The sequence below is a fragment of the Balaenoptera musculus genome, chromosome 16 (assembly GCF_009873245.2).
Source record: "Balaenoptera musculus isolate JJ_BM4_2016_0621 chromosome 16, mBalMus1.pri.v3, whole genome shotgun sequence".
In the NCBI taxonomy this organism is placed as follows: Eukaryota; Metazoa; Chordata; class Mammalia; order Artiodactyla; family Balaenopteridae; genus Balaenoptera; species Balaenoptera musculus.
The window spans coordinates 22865774-22885188 of NC_045800.1; the positions used below are offsets into that span (position 1 = coordinate 22865774).

General features: G+C 39.8%; 1 protein-coding gene across 1 annotated transcript in view; it reads left to right on the forward strand.

The window, feature by feature from the left end:
- The window catches only part of SORCS1 (sortilin related VPS10 domain containing receptor 1), a 414532-nt gene that overhangs the window by 390121 nt on the left and 4996 nt on the right, over positions 1 to 19415 (forward strand). Inside the window, exon 26 of the mRNA XM_036829279.1 lies at positions 3485 to 3584. Within this exon, the coding sequence (XP_036685174.1) occupies positions 3485 to 3584 (100 nt within the window). The remainder of the gene's footprint in view (positions 1 to 3484; positions 3585 to 19415) is intronic.

Below are 19415 nucleotides of genomic sequence, written 5' to 3' on the forward strand. Positions count from 1 at the left end.
TGTTTCAATGTTTAACACTCCATTCTAATGATCTGAGAGTCTGTTTTCCTCTACTGGTCTCATTAAACATTGTTTAGATGTTGAATGTGTTCTTCGCATGGTAACCATCCCTTCTGTTGACTAAACATCTCCAGCTCACCACTTCTGGGTACCAGTAGGGTCGTACCCATGAGTCTCTTCTGTAGACAGAGCCATGTGACTAATTCTGGCCAATGAGGTGGGAGCAGAAGTGATAAGTGTCACTTCCAAGCTGAAATATTCAAATGCCAGTTACAGAACCTTAAGAATGCTTTTTGCCTCCTGTGGTGTTGTGTACATTTGAGGGGGCTGATCTACCAGCCTTTGTCCCTGTGTGACTATAATGAGCCCAGCATCATTGCCTACCTGCAGTGGATATGGAGTGTAAGCAAGAAATATACTTCCTTTGTTTCAAGTCCCTAAAATTTTAACATTGTTACCTCAGCCTGACCTAACCTATTCTGATTACCACACTTAAACATCGTACTTGGTGAAGAAGATGAGGAGGAGAATTGGTATTTTCCCTCTACCAGATCCCTTCCACTACACCCTTTTGATGGTGTCTCTCCAAGTATTTTTATTCAGTTCCCACTGTCTTTTTAAGTGGTAGTTTAAACGAAGAGTGGGTTGCATTTGAATCATAGGCATATTCCACCAAATAGGCAGATACTAAGAATAATATGTTGTTTCTTTGGTCATGATTATTTAGCTGAAGGAGAACAGAAAATGGAGAACAGCGGAAGAGGGATGCTAGTACAAAGGATAAATGAAATTTGCTAAGACAACACACTTTGGACAGAAAAAGAAAAATGAATAGATTCAACTTGCTTTAGGAGGACCGATCTCCCAGCAATTACACATTATTTCACTTGAGTCTTTACCATGAAAACTTGCATTCTTTCCATTTAGGCTGTCACCACACTGTTCTATAGTTGCAGTTTATTCTACTCCTTTCATAGCCAAAGACTCTCCTAAGCATTATAAATTATATTAACTGGTGAACAGAATGTGGCAATCCTGAGGCTAAGGTTAGGAATTGCCTGTAGCTCATATTTGTCAGCTGCCACGGTACTGGTGTTTTAAGTTGTGTGCTTCACAGTTGGATGAGAGATAGAAGCATAATTAATGAAATGCTGCAATTTTTTATCTCCTAAATCTGCTCAGCTGGACCTCCTTCCAAATATCTTTTGCGTCTTTGTCAGCTGGCTCAAGGAAAATGTTTTTCATGGAAATGTCCTAAGATTAGGAGTCGAACAAAACTGAATTCTCGTCTCAATTCTTCAAATATTAACTGGGTAAACTTAGGAATGTCCTTTAAGCTCCATGTTCCTTTCAATGGAGATACCAACACTAACACCTGAGATACATTGTGTTAGAAAAAAATAGTAAGAAATATGCAACTTTGCCCGTATAAATTGTTCAATGCATAGATAATATATGTACAAACGTATATAACAATTCATGAACCGATGAAAACAATACAGAATAAACATTTCTGCAGATGGGGGGGAAAACATTTAAAGTAATGTCAAAATCTGTCAACAGTTTCATACTCATTTGAGTAGAGAAATATATGGTTCTAATTGAGATTATTCTTGTATGCAGTGTAAATTTTATTTAGTTTTGTTTCTGTGCATAAGTTCTTTCCCACAAAGTATTGAAGAAACATTCTCAGGGAGAAGAAAGAAATATCACTTCAGCTGGTTGAAAGGAAGAAGCCTTTTTCATGCAAATACATAGTCCCCTTTTGTCTACGTGTTGGACTCTGCAAAACAGGATAGTTCCTTAATTACTTCTGATAAGTTTTTCCTATTTGAGTTAAAATATTTTTTCCTCCAAATATAAGTATGTATGTGCACACATGTATGCATATGTATATATGCATATGAATTTCATGCATACTTAATATATATATTTCACACATATATACACACATTTCTGTGTGTATATGTTTATTTCATAGCCAAAACCTTTCTGATTAACCTCTACTAAAAAATCCACTGTCAGATTCTTAGAAAGGCCTTGCCAATTGAATGACAAGAATAAGATAGAATAGGAACTTGTACATTGTAACACTTTACAGGACACAAAGGAAAACCATTCTACACAGTCTGTGTTAGAAATCCACTCTTCCTGTAAACCTGGAACATTCTGGAAGGTTCTCAGTACCCAGGAGAAAGAGTAGCTTATAGAGAGAGAATAAAGTTGTTTTCAACATAATTTTATCACAACCTTGTTCTTCTGCGTGGTTTGCCAAGTGGAAACATTTGAGAGGCTGAACTTGAACTGGATCCCAGGTGCTCAACCATGGGTCACTGACAGTCATCCCAAGTTCCTGTTAAGCAAAGAAGTTCATCTGCAGGGCAGTTCAGTTCCATTACTGGACAGGGGCCTCTGCAGGAGACTCTGTGCTTGAAAACAAAGCCATCAGGCCCTGCTTAATTGATTAAAGGACCAAAGCTGTCATTTTGGCAACTCAGTAGACTAAGTGAAACTTAATAAATATAAAAGGAAAAATAATTTAAGAATTTAACTAGCAGAACGTTGTTCAGAAAGCATCTAACTAGACTTAAATTGCATATGAGTAAAATATTACACTGTGATTAGAATGTTAAAAATGAGGCAAGGAGACCAGATAATAGGAGTGTGGTTTTGTCTGATAGCTTTCCACAAATTACTCAAAAGGGTGAATGAAACAGGGCAAACTGAGCTGGTTTTCTACTTTAAACACATGAACAGAGTTTTACCTTGTCTAGAAAACCTTACCTTATGCTACAAAGGACAAGGTCCTTTGTCCCTTGTTGGGGTTATTTCATGGCCCAGAATTCCATCGGTCTACCCAGTACATATGTGTCAGCCTAAGGAGTGGTTTTGGGTTCATAAGCACGAAACAAGAGTCAGCCAATACATTAAGTTGTGATTTACACTTTGTTGCAAATGTGTAATTTACTATTTTAGCAGAACAATATTTATCATCAATAAATATCCATGAAGTATCCATTCTGCGAAAGGCACAGGGTATGTTTTGGGGAAGAGAAGGGAAGCAAAGAAAGGAATAAGGTAGAGTCCACTATCAAGGAGTAAAATAAATGGATATGAATCTCACCAGAATTTGTAAATTGTATATATTTACTTCTTTTAAATCCTTGTGTGTAACAAATGCCCTCTCAAAAAACCAGGGGTGATTTCTGGTAACAGGATAATTTTATAAGAGTAGAAATGATCTGATTTACTAATAGTTTGTCCTATTTTGTAGCAATTCGGATGTAAAGTCAAGTCATGCTTAGAAAATAATTCTATCAGCATATTGTGGACTAAAAACTCAAAATCGTATAAAACTCGTTCATATCATTCACAGGTATAATATTGGGATGCCTTGGTCAGTGCAGTGAATATTGCCCAGCACATTTGTATATAGTTGGTGTGACAGTTTTGGTGGCACTCACTCTGGCACTTCTTCTTTCAGATATCGGAACTGCTGATTCACAAGCTCAACCTGAACTCTGTGCACTTTGAGCTGAAGCCTGGAGTCCAAGTCCTTGTTCACGCGGCTCACTTAACAGCAGGTCAGTGTTCCTATCCCTGGGTTCTGGCCAGTGGCTCTAGCAGAGGGGGATCCCAATTTGTTGTTTCAGCAAAACAAGACTAAATGGTGCCACTGCTAATCAGAAATAGGGCATCAGTCTTTGGAGGTTCCCTTGCCGGGCATTTTTGCCTTAATGGGGACCCATAAGGCAACAGAATAAGGTGATTTTCCCACTTAGTCCCTGGCAAAAACCATCAGTGAATCACTAAAAGACCCCTCAAACGATAGCATACTTCATCTTACAGAAATCTTGAAAATAAAGTTAACCTTACAAATAACTTTTTTCTGGTCTTTCTGCAAAACTTTATTTTTAAACCATTCATGTTACAAAGAATTTTCTTGCTTTCAGTCTTGGGATAAAGTCGTACAATAGAAATAGCTGGGACTTAGGAGCTGTCCAGGGTCATAGCCAGAAGCTGAACCCCACGTTGGTCAGGATCTTACAAATTAATTAATATCATTGAACTTCTGTCTCTTCACTTGTAAAAGATGATGGGGAAAACCTTCTTCCTAAGGCTATATATAGAAGTCTCAATAATAATTCAGGTTATCCCAAGTTTATAGAAATAGATGTTATTGTTTTATATTAATATTAAATTAAATTAACACTATTTATTGAGTACTTATTTTTGCAGAGTACTGTATTGACGCTGCATAAAGGCCAGTAGGAGATGGTCTTTGCCCTCAAAAAACATATAATCTGGTTGTGGTGTTTCAAAGCTTGGTGGTAGCAGTGGTGGCAGTACTGTGGGGTGGGGGAAGTGGGCAATGCTGGGATCTCTGAACAAGTAAAATGCATAAGTGCCTTTATAGAGAGACAACAGAACGTTTCCAAGCGCTTGGACTTTGCAATTGTGCAGCCAGACTATTGGTTTCAGTCTTTCTCCATCACTTGCTTACTATATGGACTTTGAGAGGAGACTTAACCAACTTCTCTGTCGCATCTATGACAATGGGATTGCGTGAGGATTAAGTCGATTTAGGTAACGCACTTAGAGAAGTGCCTGGTGCATAGTAAGGTATTATTTTTCTTTTTATTCTTTTTATTCTTAACAATCAGAGTTTTATAAGAAATTTAAAGCAGGGATAAATTGTACCCAGTCAGAATGACCCAGGGAAGCTTCATGGAGGAGGTAGTCTTTGGGAAGGACCTTGAAAGATGGAAAGGACTGAACTCAAGAGATTATTCCAAGCACTGAAGCACCAAGGAGGGAACACGAAAGCCTTGAGGGCTTTGGGATGCTGAATAAGTGGGAGCAAAGATCAGGTGTTTCCAAGTCCATTCTCTGGTTTCCTGGAGGTGTGCCTAGATCTAGAGTATGGCCAAACAGGTTGGCCATTGGCCTCTTTTCTGCTTGGATTCCATCTTTTTTCTTTATTAGGGTTTCATAAAATGTTTTTTCTTAAAAAAAAACACACACTGCTTTAAGAAAACCAGATATTTGAAAGTCAGTGTCCTGAGCATAGGATACGGAGGTGGAGGGTGGAAATATGCCAGGCTGAGCCATTTGTACTTCCTTTGGTGGGCTCTGGGAAGCCGTGGAGACCTAGGAGCAGAGGTGTGATGGATTCAGTGTCACTTGAGAAAGGTGACTGTTAAGAGAAAGGATTGAGTAGGGCCGATTTGCTATTCTGCAGCTTGTCCTCCTAATTCATCTGTCGAACAGACATTTACTGAGTTCCTGGCTACTCTGAGCCAAGAATTGTTCTCAGCATGGGATAAAGTCTCTGCCTTCATGAAGCTTCCATCATTGGGGAAAGCTGGGCAGGAAGCGCATTAACAAATGCCACTTTCTGAATGATGAAAAGGTCCTGAAGAAAATAAGAAAGTGTAAGAGAAAAGCAAACTATGAAGCACCTATGAGGGCAGCCCTTAAGCCTGAGACCTGAACGAAGGCTGCCAGCTTATCTCAGAGCACTTGATGATCAAGACTGGCTATTTCCTACCGAGAAGGTTGGCCTTTGGTCTTTGGTGAATGGTGGTGACACGTGGCAGTTACACATAGCTGGTTGAACTGGAAAACAAAGTCCAGAAAGATCCCTTGTAGTCATCCTGATGGCCAAGCCACTGACAGATGTTGTCAAATGAGCAGAAAGTAACTACTTGAAATTGGTTGAAATAAGTTTACTGATTATTTCATCTAACTACACAGTCCAGCCTGTTAGTTGGCACCCTGAACTTCATCATCTTCTCCTACGACAGCTGAAGTGACTTGTTCCCTTTGAGTTTAGAGGTTAAAAACAACTATGCCTGATACTCCGTACTAAACTCTGGGTTTGAAGGGATGTGGCCAGCTAGTTCATCCCTTTACAGCATACTCTGCTTCTAAAGGAATGCTATCTTCAGGCAACATATTTTGCTGTAAGTAGCCTGATTTATTAGAAAACACTCCCCAGGGACTTCGTTAGAAAGGGGAGCATCATAGATCAAGATAGCCAGAGAACTAACCCCACTCTCAAATTCTGGAGGCAACTTGCATTTCATATCTTTTTTCCCCCACACCTCTCTCTCCTCCAACAGTTATTTAATATGCCTGGTTTTTATTTCCTCTCTCTCTCCCAGCAGTTATTTAATATGCCTGGTTTTTATTTAACTGATTGTCATATCACACTCCAAAGGTGGTTCAGATTAGCTTCCTGAATCTGAATCTTATTTTAAGTGGTACTTAAGGACGCCTTCCTGTGATGACATCTGGTTTAGAGCTGAGATCCAGCTGAAAAGTAGGGATAAAAAAGGTGGCTAATTAGCTGAAACTGATTTGGCCAGTGGCTTGGCCAGGGAAACTGATACAGCAAAGGCATCCATGAATCCATAGTTCCATACGGGAAAGAAAGGCCATTCCTGATAACCACAAAAAATTAATCCCACCAGTGTAAGTTCCAGATGGCAAGGACAAATACAAAATTAGGAAGATCTGGAAAATTTATCCAATTAATGTTCATACTTCATTTCACAGCTGGGAATTTGGGGAGCAGTACGCAGATCCCTGGGAGGAAGGGCTGGCAAAAGGGAGTGTGTTACTGGGAGCACACTGAGATTTGAAGGACAGACCTCTGCAGCATAGATATGTACTATGCAGAGTTACCAAGGGAACAAAATAAAACTGCAGTTTGAGGCAAAAGCCCAGACTTAGACTGGGCCAATTTGGAGAGAGTGAGAAAATTCTTTGGCTTCCAGCCATTGGGGCTGTCCCTGATTCTTCCCTGTTAGATCTGATAGTATCTATCCTACCTACATCGTTTGGCAGTGTAATTCGAAACCTGATCACCTGGCATTACTGAGCTTCCTAGGATGACTGGCTAGGTGACTGGAGTAAATGTAGACTTATATGTGGATAATCAACTCCAGTTTGAAGAGTAAAGGAAGAGAATGCCAAGGGCTGACACAATAACTGAGTCTTGGAAACTTTCTCTATATTGATTTTAGCCATATTTGTCATAATAGTGTTAGGACTGGCAGAATCTAAGGGTACAAAGTCACTCTCAGCCAGACTTTCATATGCAAAAGGCAAGGCTTGTGTTAAGGCTGGCACTCTTCAATGACTGATGAGGAAGTAAAATATAGGAGGGATCAGTTTCCCATTGGCGATTGTTCCTAAGTTAGCTGTCACTGCCCAATTTTTTTTTTTTTTTTAACTATTAGGACGGGGTGGTAGACTATGAGGGAATTCTCCTTTCACTCATAGAAAACTTGGCACGTTGGGTAGGGGATCAGTTGGATTGAGACAATTGCTGCAATTTCTTTGATTAAGTCAAAATTAACACATTCATATTGGGATGGCTAGAAGAGAAGGAGAAAGATAGCTGGGGGAAAGAAGACACAGTGAGGAAGAGAATTTGATGCAGAACTTCCACCTCAACTTCCTTTCCCTTCTTCTCATCCCCCCTGCAGAAAATAAAAATAAACTACAATTTAAAAAAGGAAAAAATGACCACTGCTTGCAAGATTTCATGTCTCATAAGCAGGATTGCTAATACCTTTCCAGGGACCATTCCAGCACGCTGCTGCATTCCATTAATTGCTTAGCAGATGTTCAGCAGCCTTCTTTTAAAAATATTTGAGCCGGAGTATGTTGCTGGTGGGAGAGGCAATGCATAATTTGGTTCATCTCCAAGGAAAAAGAACTGTCTCCTTTCAGGAATTTACTAGCCTTCTTTTGTTTTTCAAACTCAGTTCCCTGTTTACTTTTATGGGAACACAAAGTCAACATTTCTAGATACCTGGATGTCATTAGAGACTGGATTTCATTTGTTTCTCCCACATGTTCTATTAGGGAATTCATTAACTTTGGTATCTAAGTGGAGCTAAACGTTGAATGCAGTCCTTGTTTTGTTTTTAGCTATTCCTTTGCTTCTCAGTTTCTGTGCAATTCCTCTTGAGGGCCTAATCACTCCTGACAGCGATGTTTCTAAAACTCTCTTGTAGAAAGGAAAGATTTCAGACTTTATGAGAATAAGGAGAGGACGAAGAGCGGTTATCAAGAAGTTTGAAGGAGGGCCATACCCTGAGTGGCTCTCTTTGGCTTTTAGGACCTTGTGACAGCTGGCGCCATGTTTAGCAGACAAAGGGAATAGCGTGCAATCAAGCTGGGGGCTGGACTGGAAATGCTGGTGTTTTGACTGAAGTGTACCTTTGCTCGTGGTCTTCCCAATTGGAATATTTCTCCCCCTTCTCTACTTTTCTCCATCTCTTATGTCTCTGTATTTTAAGGCTCAGCTCAATGCCAACATTTGCATGGCATATTTCCGGAGATCTTTACCTGGATACCATCTATCCCTTGTCAGAACTCACATGGATTTTTTAAAGCTGTATCTGTCTGATAATCATCATCATTTCTCCTATTTAATTTCCTGAGGATACAGTTCACCATATCTTTATAGTGTCTCCGTCATCGTACCTAGAAGAGAACTTGCCCATAGCATGTGCTCAATAAATATTGCTTTCGTAAATAATTAGATATATAATTAATTTATAACCTGCAGAGATGCGTTAAAAATTCCATTCCCCCCCGTTAACCTTTGGAGTCAGCGTGTTCAACTGTGAACCTGTCTCCATGTCATGTTACTTCTTAGCATGAGTGAGTGGAGCCTGGCACTCATGTATCCAGTAAGTATCCAAGGAAAACCCATCTCTGTGCTTTCTTTATGTCAGGTATCCTCTTAAGATGTAGGATAGTTGTTGATACACACATTGTGGGAAATGGGTGGGTGGAAGGAAAATTAGAAGTCTGTGTCCCAGAATGAGAGGTCCTAAAGACAATGGTGGGAGAGGGACTGGCAAGAGGAATGTTCCTGAAAGAGAGGGAAGCAAGTTTAACTTATTGGCCGTTATTTTACTTCTCTGATCTCTGATATCGTTTCCAGAGCAGCCTCATTTCATGACAGAGCTCAGGGTCTCACGCCTTAGATTACACTATGCTTACCTGATCAAACAAACCAGACCTTCTTCATATCTTTTGTAACGTCTCCCTTGAGTTCTGGCTTATGCATGCTTTTACCCTGGCCTGCCTTTATTTATTTATTTATTTGTTTGTTTTCTCCTGTATTTTAAGAGCTGTGATATAGGGATGACTTAGGGAGAGTTTTTCCTGGAAGGCTCACAGGAAGGCTCAGAATCTGTTGTAGAGCATTTGATCTCTGTAGGTACTTAAAGCAGAACAAACCTGAGCCCTTAAGAAAATATCCCTAAAATGCCACTAGTTTTCTCATTGCCCCTGGTAACTTGGAATTTACTCAAGGGCACAGTCCATTTCAGATTTATCGTCTTACTTCTCACATGACTCTGTGCCTCATTTTGCAGTGATTCCTTTAAAGCTATGGTTTGTCCAGGGATATGAAATGAACTAGGACCCTCATTCAGTGCACACTGGCTAGACCTGAGGCCCAAATACTAGTGGCCCTAATTCTAAATGAAGAGGGTGAAAAACATTCCATGCAGAAAGTTCAATAAATGAACTATTCATATTGGATAGGAATTCACCCAAATGAGAGGAAATAAGCCTGCCAGGTTGAGGGGCGGTGCTGAGCAGAAACACAGCAAAGTGACATCGTATGGTTTATACTTGGTTTGGGCATCTAGACACATACCCTCAAATATTCCTAATTGGTATATTAACTGAAGGTAAAATTATGAGCAGAGGAAAGAGAGAGGGATAAAATTCAGGGAAATCAAATATGCCATTACTTGATATGTCATTTATATCATGTACTTTGATCATCATCCATGCATCATGTGAGAAAACTCTCATTAATGCATGTTTAATATTGCAAAGTATGATACACATGGAAAAGGAAAGAAGGGGCAGATGAAAGGATTTTCAAAGACAATAGGTTTGGACAACAGTCAGTAATCCTTTCTCTTTCCACAAAGTATTTACTCATTTTATAAGAATTTTTCAACCCAGGTAACAAGAGATGGTAATTTATTTGATAGAGTTGGAATCCCAGGAGTAGGAGCCTCTTTTTTTAGTTGCCAAAGAAGATAAGTTTCATGGCCATGTCGGGTTGGGTGCTGTAAAACATACAAGTGAAAAACCTTAAGAGGAAGCTGGGAATAGGAGATTGACACTCAGGTGAGGAGACCAGGACCCCAGACTGCTTTAAACTGTGAGCTTTATTTTATCATCTTTTAGTAGATTACCAGGTGAAGGGAATCTGCTGGCAGGTAATAAATTAAAGACCTAATTGCTGATACAAATCTTTCAAGCTACATCAAACTCTATATCTTTGTTCCTATGAGGGCGCATGATCATGAGTAAATTCAGTGATTATACTTTGGAGTGGGGGGGTGGGGACAGGGGGAAGGGGGCTGGGGAGGAAGCAGCTTAAAAAATGTGTTGATTCTTCTTTGGTAGAATAGATGAGGGCAATAAGAATAGAAATTAAAGACTGAGCAAGCAAGGGACAACACTACATCTTATTTGAGGACACAGACCTTAACTAGATGGATTCATATTAAATGACAAACAACAGCACCTACAGATTTTTTGCATTTCTCAGGGGTTATTTATTGGGTAAATCAACCAAAACTTGGCTTCTGAGACTTCTACACAGAGACTGGAAAAGCTGGTGCTGATTAGTTCCCTCAAACTATTTGGGATAAATGTCAGCCTGTTCTGTGGTTGGAAAATCTCTTTATAACCCAGGGTAGGCAATCCCTGCTCTAAAGCAGTTCTTAAATTTGTACGTCAAATTACCGAGGAAGCTTCATAAAAGTAGAGATTCTTCAGGCCTCAGGGCACATCCCCGGAATCAGAATCCCAGGGAGAGATATCCAGGAATCTGCATTTGTAACAAGTTCCCCAAGTGATGCTTATGCAACCAGGCCTTTCACCAGTCTCAACCACTGCTCTTACAGAGCATTCCACAGACAGAAATCCATCTGCATAACAAGGAAAGGTGCTGAGCTATCTCCAGCAATAAATCTGATTTACAACTCAGGGCATCCACTAAAACAGAGACATGCATTAAAAGGGAAGAACCCTTGATATTTAGTGTAGGAGGAAATTAGTAATAAACATTAACATCTAATTCCTCCGATATTTGGAGCTTACTTAATTGGCAGAATGGGTGGACGACAGTGGGAGTAGGGAAAAAATGAAGCCTGTCTCTGAATGTGGGATATACTCTATCCATAATCTAGATGAATGGCAAAGGCCAGCCAAGAGCTGTGGCCGTGAAGCAGTTGAAAGATGATTAAAGTGTGAACCAGAATGTTAGTGGCAGATGTAATTGAATAGCCATGAGTTCTATGAAAGTTAAACAAATGATATTATCTCGATGTTATTAATGTGCTAGTGTGAGCAGAAAATGATATATCTGCACATCACTGTTATTTCTGCACATATTAGAGAATCGGGGTGTTCTTCTACTCTTAGTTTTCCAGTGGGGTCACTGCTCTTCTGGAGTTTTGGATACTGATGATAAAAAATGTGAAAGGTTAATACTTCTCAAAGGAAGAGCCTCAAATCTCAGGTTGAATTAAAAAAATTTTTAACACCCAGTAACTGCTCTCAACCCCTCGTGTCTGTCTAGCAGTTGCCTTGTTTAAGCTATTATGTTTAGGAAAACTGTCCTTTGTCAAGGGTATGTGTGGGTTTTTAATAAAACTGTTATCTTGTATTATCTTGGCCTCTGTGGTTGCTGCTGACTGGTTCAATTTCTTTTTCAGGTGTAATAAAAAGATAATATCACAGAGATATTAGAGAATTAATATTTCCCAGCTTCAGTTGCTACCTCTGGATATGTTATGAGTCAACGTGCGAGGGGATAAGGTACTCAGAATTTCAGTCTAGGTCAAGATACATCATGAATTCTGCCCGATAGTTTACATTGAGAAACCCCTTCCACTTGAAGGCAGAATTAGCATGAGTCCAGAAGCTTTAGAAAATTCACTATAATCTAAGCCACATCGTTATAGATGCAGATACCAAATCATAGAGTTGTGGAGCTCGGAACTGTAAAGTAAAATAAATTGTTGCGATAACATTTTCCATTTAGGGATGAAATTAGTACTAGTGGAATTCTTCTACAGCCAATACATTTTTCTGTCTCTTTAGTCTCTGGTTGCCTTATTACCTACACAGTTATCATTTACAAGTCTTTTGCGAGTAAAGTCATGCTAGTAATATTTTTCCTTCCTTCTGTTTTTCCCCCCAAATCATTTTTTTTCCCCTACAAATAATTAAGCTGTTTCACAGACACGTGTACCCAGTGGTTTTTGACAGTTATTAAGCTTTTATGGTGTTATGATAACTAATAACAGGTGCTGAGATGTTAAACATAACATCCAATGTGACTAAACAAATGTGATGCTTTCATAAATATACCAGCAATGAAGTTGCTCTTTAGATTCTAAAGATTCTTTCTTCACCATTTTTTTCTAAGATTTCCTGGGCCCATAAAAAGGCATGAAATGACTATAGGGTAACTGGCCTGAGGACGCACCTAGAATCTCTTGGGCGGAGCATGGGCAGGAAAGAGTGATCAGATGAACAGTTCAGAAACAGGGTACAGGCATGCATCAAATTGGAAAGAAGCAGTAGTTAGGATGCAGGAGGTACAGTTCCCCATGGGAAAGGCAAGGCAGATAGTGCAGAGAAATTGGCAGGAGAAAATGAAGGCAGGAGAACACATACATAATACAGAGAAGATACCAGAATCTGAGACAAACTACCTTTTAGACACCAAGTTTCTTACACCTACAGTGACCAAGATGGTCAGGCCATATCTATTGTGTCTACATAAGTTTTCATAGCATTCCCTTTCATTCTTAAAGTGTCCTGGTTTGGAAAAGAACATTTACGGTCATGTTACTTATACCCTGGCACCCTGCCAGTGGGGACAGACGTCCATACCAAGAATTTGATAATATAGAGCCCAATAGTAAGAATTACTAATTGGATGTTTGATCAGTTGGAAGAGAAGAGTTTTGAAGAGAGAAGATGTTAATAAGCTATTGCTATGTAACAAACCACCCCGAAATTCAGTGGCTTAACAATGAGCATTTATTATTATTTATGAGTCTATGGATCAGCTCGGTGGTTCTTCTGGATTTATCTGTGCTCATTGTGTGTCTGCAGTCAGCTGTGGATTCTTGGGTAGGGAGCTCTGCTGAGCTCGACTGGGCTGCCCCCGTGTTGGGGGTCAGCTGGCTGTAGGCTGGCTCTAGAACAGCCTCAGTTGGGATAATTAAGCTCTCCTCCACATGGTCTCTCATCCTTCAGTGGGCTTCCCTGGGCTTGCTCACACGTGGCCATGATAGGATTCCAAGAGAGAGAGCAAAAGTGTACAAGGCCTTGAAGCTCACAACTGGAGCACCGTCACTTGTGCTGCATGCCATTGCCAAATCCAGTTCCAGTGCTAGCCCAGATTCAAGGGGGTGAGGAAACAGATTTCACCTCTTGGTAGGAGAACCTTCAAATTCAAGGTGCTCGAGGCATGGGCACAGAAAGAAGTAGAGAATTGATCCAGTAATGCAATTAATCTACACGGGGCTGAGCACTCTCTTAGGGGAGGTTTGAGATGCCTTTTAGGTAGTTTAGAAAATTCTCCTGGAGTCGTAATGGGATTGAAGTACTATTAGCAATCAAGGGATGTGGTTTTTCGTTTTGTTTTGTTTTGTTTTGTTTTGTTTTAGTGACCCAGAGTGTATAAAGGTCAGGCACACTCTAAAGATAAGAACTGGATGTTTTATGAGTGACAGTAGGAGGGGCTTACCACACAGTACTTTCAAACTGGTATGCATAATAATGACCTGTGTAGCTTGTTCCACATGTAGATTTCTGGGACTCACTCTCAGAGACTGATATATTTTTTCTTAAGTGAAGCCTAGGAAACTGCATTTTCACAAGTTCTCCAGGTGATTCTGATTCATGTGGTCGGGAAATTATACTTTGAGAAACACTTTACATAGTAAACAGGGTACCTCATTGACTTGTCACCCTAGAAAACCAAAAGGCATCCTTCTCTTCCTGTCTGTCAATTACAGTGATAAGTTTGGTCTTTGAGGTATCCACGGTTGTCATTGTTTGGCCAAGTGACCTCAACCTGAGGTGACTAGGTGTTCCTGAAGACTCATCTTCAGTTTAAAACTAGTAGCCATGCTTCACTAGTCATTAGAGCCTTCCCTGGGAATTCCCATCCAATCTGGCCTGCAAGATCATGGCTTTATGATCAAGAGGCTATTGCAGTCCTTAAGACTGTTATGATTGGGTTTGGACTTGAACTGGAAGGAAGGGCTATTAGATAAGTGAGGGTGCTCTATCATAAAGGCCTGTCAACCCTTTCTGTGATCTAGATAAACGTCCTCCGTGCCATTCCCATATAACCTTAATTTCTGAAAAAGAGATTTCAGCCACATGGATTTTATGATATTCAAGGCATGCAAGTAAAGTCTGGCTTGGGTCTGCTTTGGAGACAGGAGAGGAAAGATAAAAGCAAGGTATGACAAAGTTGAACTTGCTTTTGTAACTTCTTGACAGCACTAACTTCTGGATTAGAAATGCAGTACGAGTTCAAAGTTCCAAGGTCATAGAGCAGGTAGAAGTCCTCCAAGAAAGTCCCTTCGATAGAATGAGAGTCAATACAGACAGCAGTAAGGGTATTTGTGGGGCTTCACCAGGTGATGCTGCCATATTGTTGACTTTAAAACTTGGAAATAACCCAAAGGGGCAAAGGCTGCAGCAAAAGGGGTTAGTGGTGCTCCAGGTGAAGCATTCCCTAAAATGAGTTGTGTGGGACCTGAGTCTGTAAAGGGTCTGTGCTCTAACGACTTTGTGAAGCTCTATGGTGAAGTCTTATGAGTTTCTTTCCTGAAGGACTGCTATCAACTTTCATATACTGAATCTCCAAGATGCGGAATGCCATATATACCATTTCCCAACATTATCTGACCATGGAGTCTAGTCATCTTTCAGGGATTGTTCTCTATAGAATATACTTTCAGAAATATGACAGCAATGATATGACAGTTTTAAAACTATTGGGCATGTGCCATGTGCCAGACACCATGTCAGTGCTTTATAAATTTCATCTTATTTTATTCTCACAACTTGCTAAAACAGGCACTAGTTTTATCTCCATTCTGCAGACGAGAAAACTGAGGTTCAGTTTAAGTCATTTAGCTTGTCAGCAAGCGGCCAGGTAAGAATCTGGTTTCAAAAAGGGACCATATCAGTTACCTCACCCCAAACATGGCGTTTTATTTATTTATTTATTTTTAATTTCTGAGATATACATTTTAAAGTAATAACTAGAATTATGACTTATTATACCAGAACATATAAGATTTTTAGAAATTTCATGTAATGTCTGAAACATTTATATTAACATATTTCCATACAAATAACCCAATGAAAGTTTAGTATTAGTTGTTTTGTTTGTTTTTTTATACTGCAGGTTCTTATTAGGCATCAATTTTATACACATCAGTGTATACATGTCAATACCAATCGCCCAATTCAGCACACCACCATCCCCACCCCACCGCAGTTTTCCCCCCTTGGTGTCCATATGTCCATTCTCTACATCTGTGTCTCAACTTCTGCCCTGCAAACTGGCTCATCTGTACCATTTTTCTAGGTTCCACATACATGCATTAATATACGATATTTGTTTTTCTCTTTCTGACTTACTTCACTCTGTATGACAGTCTCTAGATCCATCCACGTCTCAACAAATGACTCAATTTCGTTCCTTTTTATGGCTGAGTAATATTCCATTGTATATATGTACCACCTCTTCTTTATCCATTCGTCTGTTGATGGGCATTTAGGTTGCTTCCATGACCTGGCTATTGTAAATAGTGCTGCAATGAACATTCGGGTGCATGTGTCTTTTCGAATTATGGTTTTCTCTGGGTATATGCCCAGTAGTGGGATTGCTGGGTCATATGGTAATTCTATTTTTAGTTTTTTAAGGAACCTCCATATTGTTCTCCATAGTGGCTGTATCAATTTACATTCCCACCAACAGTGCAAGAGGGTTCCCTTTTCTCCACACCCTCTCCAGCATTTGTTGTTTGTAGATTTTCTGATGATGCCCATTCTAACAGGAGTGAGGTGATACCTCATTGTAGTTTTGATTTGCATTTCTCTAATAATTAGTGATGTTGAGCATCTTTTCATGTGCTTCGTGGCCGTCTGTATGTCTTCTTTGGAGAGATGTCTATTTAGGTCTTCTGCCCATTTTTGGATTGGGATGTTTGTTTCTTTAATATTGAGCTGAATGAGCTGTTTATATATTTTGGAGATTAATCCTTTGTCTGTTGATTCATTTGCAAATATTTTCTCCCATTCTGAGTGTTGTCTTTTCGTCTTGTTTATGGTTTCCTTTGCTGTGCAAAAGCTTTGAAGTTTCATTAGGTCCCACTTGTTTATTTTTGTTTTTATTTCCATTACTCTAGGAGGTGGATCAAAAAAGATCTTGCTGTGATTTATGTCAAAGAGTGTTCTTCCTATGTTTTCCTCTAGGAGTTTTATAGTGTCCAAGTCTTATATTTAGGTCTCTAATCCATTTTGAGTTTATTTTTGTGTATGGTGTTAGGGAGTATTCTAATTTCATTCTTTTACATGTAGCTGTCCAGTTTTCCCAGCACCACTTATTGAAGAGACTGTCTTTTCTCCATTGTATATCTTTGCCTCCTTTGTCATAGATTAGTTGACCATAGGTGCGTGGGTTAATCTCTGGGCTTTCTATCTTGTTCCATTGATCTATGTTTCTGTTTTTGTGCCAGTACCATATTGTCTTGATTACTGTAGCTTTGTAGTATAGTCTGAAGTCAGGGAGTCTGATTCCTCCAGCTCCATTTTTTTCCCTCAAGACTGCTTTGCCTATTCGGGGTCTTTTGTGTCTCCATACAAATTTTAAGATGATTTGTTCTAGCTCCGTAAAAAATGCCATTGGTAATTTGATAGGGATTGCATTGAATCTGTAGATTGCTTTGGGTAATTTCATGTAATGTCTGAAACATTTATATTAACATATTTCCATACAAATAACCCAATGAAAGTTTAGTATTAGTTGTTTTGTTTGTTTGTTTGTTTTTATACTGCAGGTTTTTGTCAATCATCAGTTTTCTACACATCAGTGAAACATGGCGTTTTAAGTTCATTCTTCTCTCATACACGTTAGCTGTGACCTTGTATTTAGCACTCAGTGTGTATCGATCACTTTTCACAAGAAGACTTGTTATTCCTGTAAGCAGCACTATTATTATAATCAATCTGGGTCCTCTTGAATAGAATATAATAATTCAGTGCATTTCTGCAGGATTGTAGAAACGATGTGTGCCAGCCCCAGATTTAGAATCGTCAAGTCACGTGCTGTACCCCATGACCATGCTTTACTGTGTTTGTGAACAGTGGCAAATAAACCACTCAGCACTTGCCCCTTCTACCTTGTTTAGGCTGCAGTTGGAGGGGGATTAATTTATGCTTATTGCACACAGCAAGCTAAAACCCATTTATCACAAGTTTTCATTCCCCAGCAAAACACACACAAACCCACCTACTAGTGCTGGGCAAACTAAGACATGCATCTGAGGTTGTGTGGAGCAGTTACAGTCCGGTTTATATTCAGGCACAGATCAGCAAGTAGAAGCCACCCACGGAACACAGAGGGCAGTGGTACTCAACTTCTCACCGCTGCTGCCTGATTGCCTGCTTCTTGCTGCTAAGCAGTGACTAAGTGATGCAAAGATGGGGGTGGGGCTGGGAGCGGAGAGCACACACGTTAGAACTCAGGATACAGAAGCTCATTTTCCCAAAGTAATATGCTAATTATTTAACACTGTTAACGCCACCTGTTTATGAATGATGATTTGAGTGGGAGTGGTTTAGAATTGAAAGACCTCAGCTTGTGATGGGTAGAGACAGGAGGGGGAAGGGAAGAGAAGGGAAATAGTGTCCATTTGCATGTTTGCTTTCTGTGTCAGTGAGAGCCTGGCTAGAGCAATTTCCTCTCTTTAGTTTTCCGTTCATTTCAAATGCCAACCCTTTCAAGCAGCCTCGGTATTCTTCCTGGTTGCTCCATAACACTGATATTCTTCTGCGTCTTCTGCAAGAGCGTTTGGCTGGGAATCAGAAGCTCAGCTAATCAAGCTAACCTGCCTCTAACCATCGTTACAATCTGGAGCTCCTCCCTGAGCCTCCCTTTGTTCCCTGTCAAATTAGGGGTTTGCATTAGAAGATTACCTTTAAAATAGCTTTTCAGTATTATTTCCATAAGTATGATGACGGTATTGTGATAATGTCCAGAGAAAGAGAGTGAGAGAGACCTTATCTTTTAGACTTAAGGTGTTTAAAGGACTTTAGCAACCAGTCCTTTCTCTCATATGGCAACTGCTGGGATAGGAGTTAGAGGGGTTGGATAATTCATAAAAATATTCCTGTTGGTGTTTTTTCTGGTTTTCTGCATTGCTTAGTGGGAAAAGCTTTCATTGAGAGTATAGGAAAATTTAATACTTATATTATTATAAATATTGATTCAAAGTAATAATAGCAGTAGCAATAAAAGCTAAGACTTATATAAAGGTCTTACTATGTGCCTAGCACTGTTACCAGTGCTTTACATACATCAATTCATTTGATCCTCACAAACACCTAATGAGATATGCACTTTTATTCTCATGTCACCCTATCAGCCACATGAAGGTGAAGTAATTTGCCCAGGAGCTCACAGCCAGCACATGATAGAGCAGGCCTTGAATCCAAGCAGTCTGGCTCCAGAGTCTGTGCTTTAAATTTTAGACTTAAGGTGAAATTGTATGATCGCTGAGATTTGCTTCAACATAATCCAGTGTTGGGGTTTGTGGGCACTGGGCGGGGGTAGAAATAACATTATCTGAGGGTGGATGGTTGTTGAAGGGTGGTGGCTGCATGAGGCTCCATTTCTCTATGCACAACTACCACCCATAAATACACGCATGTGCGTATATATGTGCGTATACGTGTCATCAATGTTTGAAAGTGAATGACCTAGGATTCTGATTGGTCCTTTGAAAACTTGATAATATTTTGACTTTGTCACTTGTTAAGTTGCTTCTTGTGATCTACTTTTACCCTTCATCCCCATTCTCAGAAATATCTTTTTAAATTTCAGATATCTCCTGCTGAAATTAGCCCAGGGTTGAAGTATATAGAAAATTGTGTGTGTGTGTGTGTGTGTGTGTGTGTGTGTGTGTGTGTGTGTGTGAGAGAGAGAGAAAGAGAGACTTCGTTTAAGTCTTAGTTCTTCCATTTACTATTTCTGAGTCCTTTGGAATGGCAGTAACCAGTGAGGCCCTCACTGTTCGTGTCTGCTCAGTGACGAT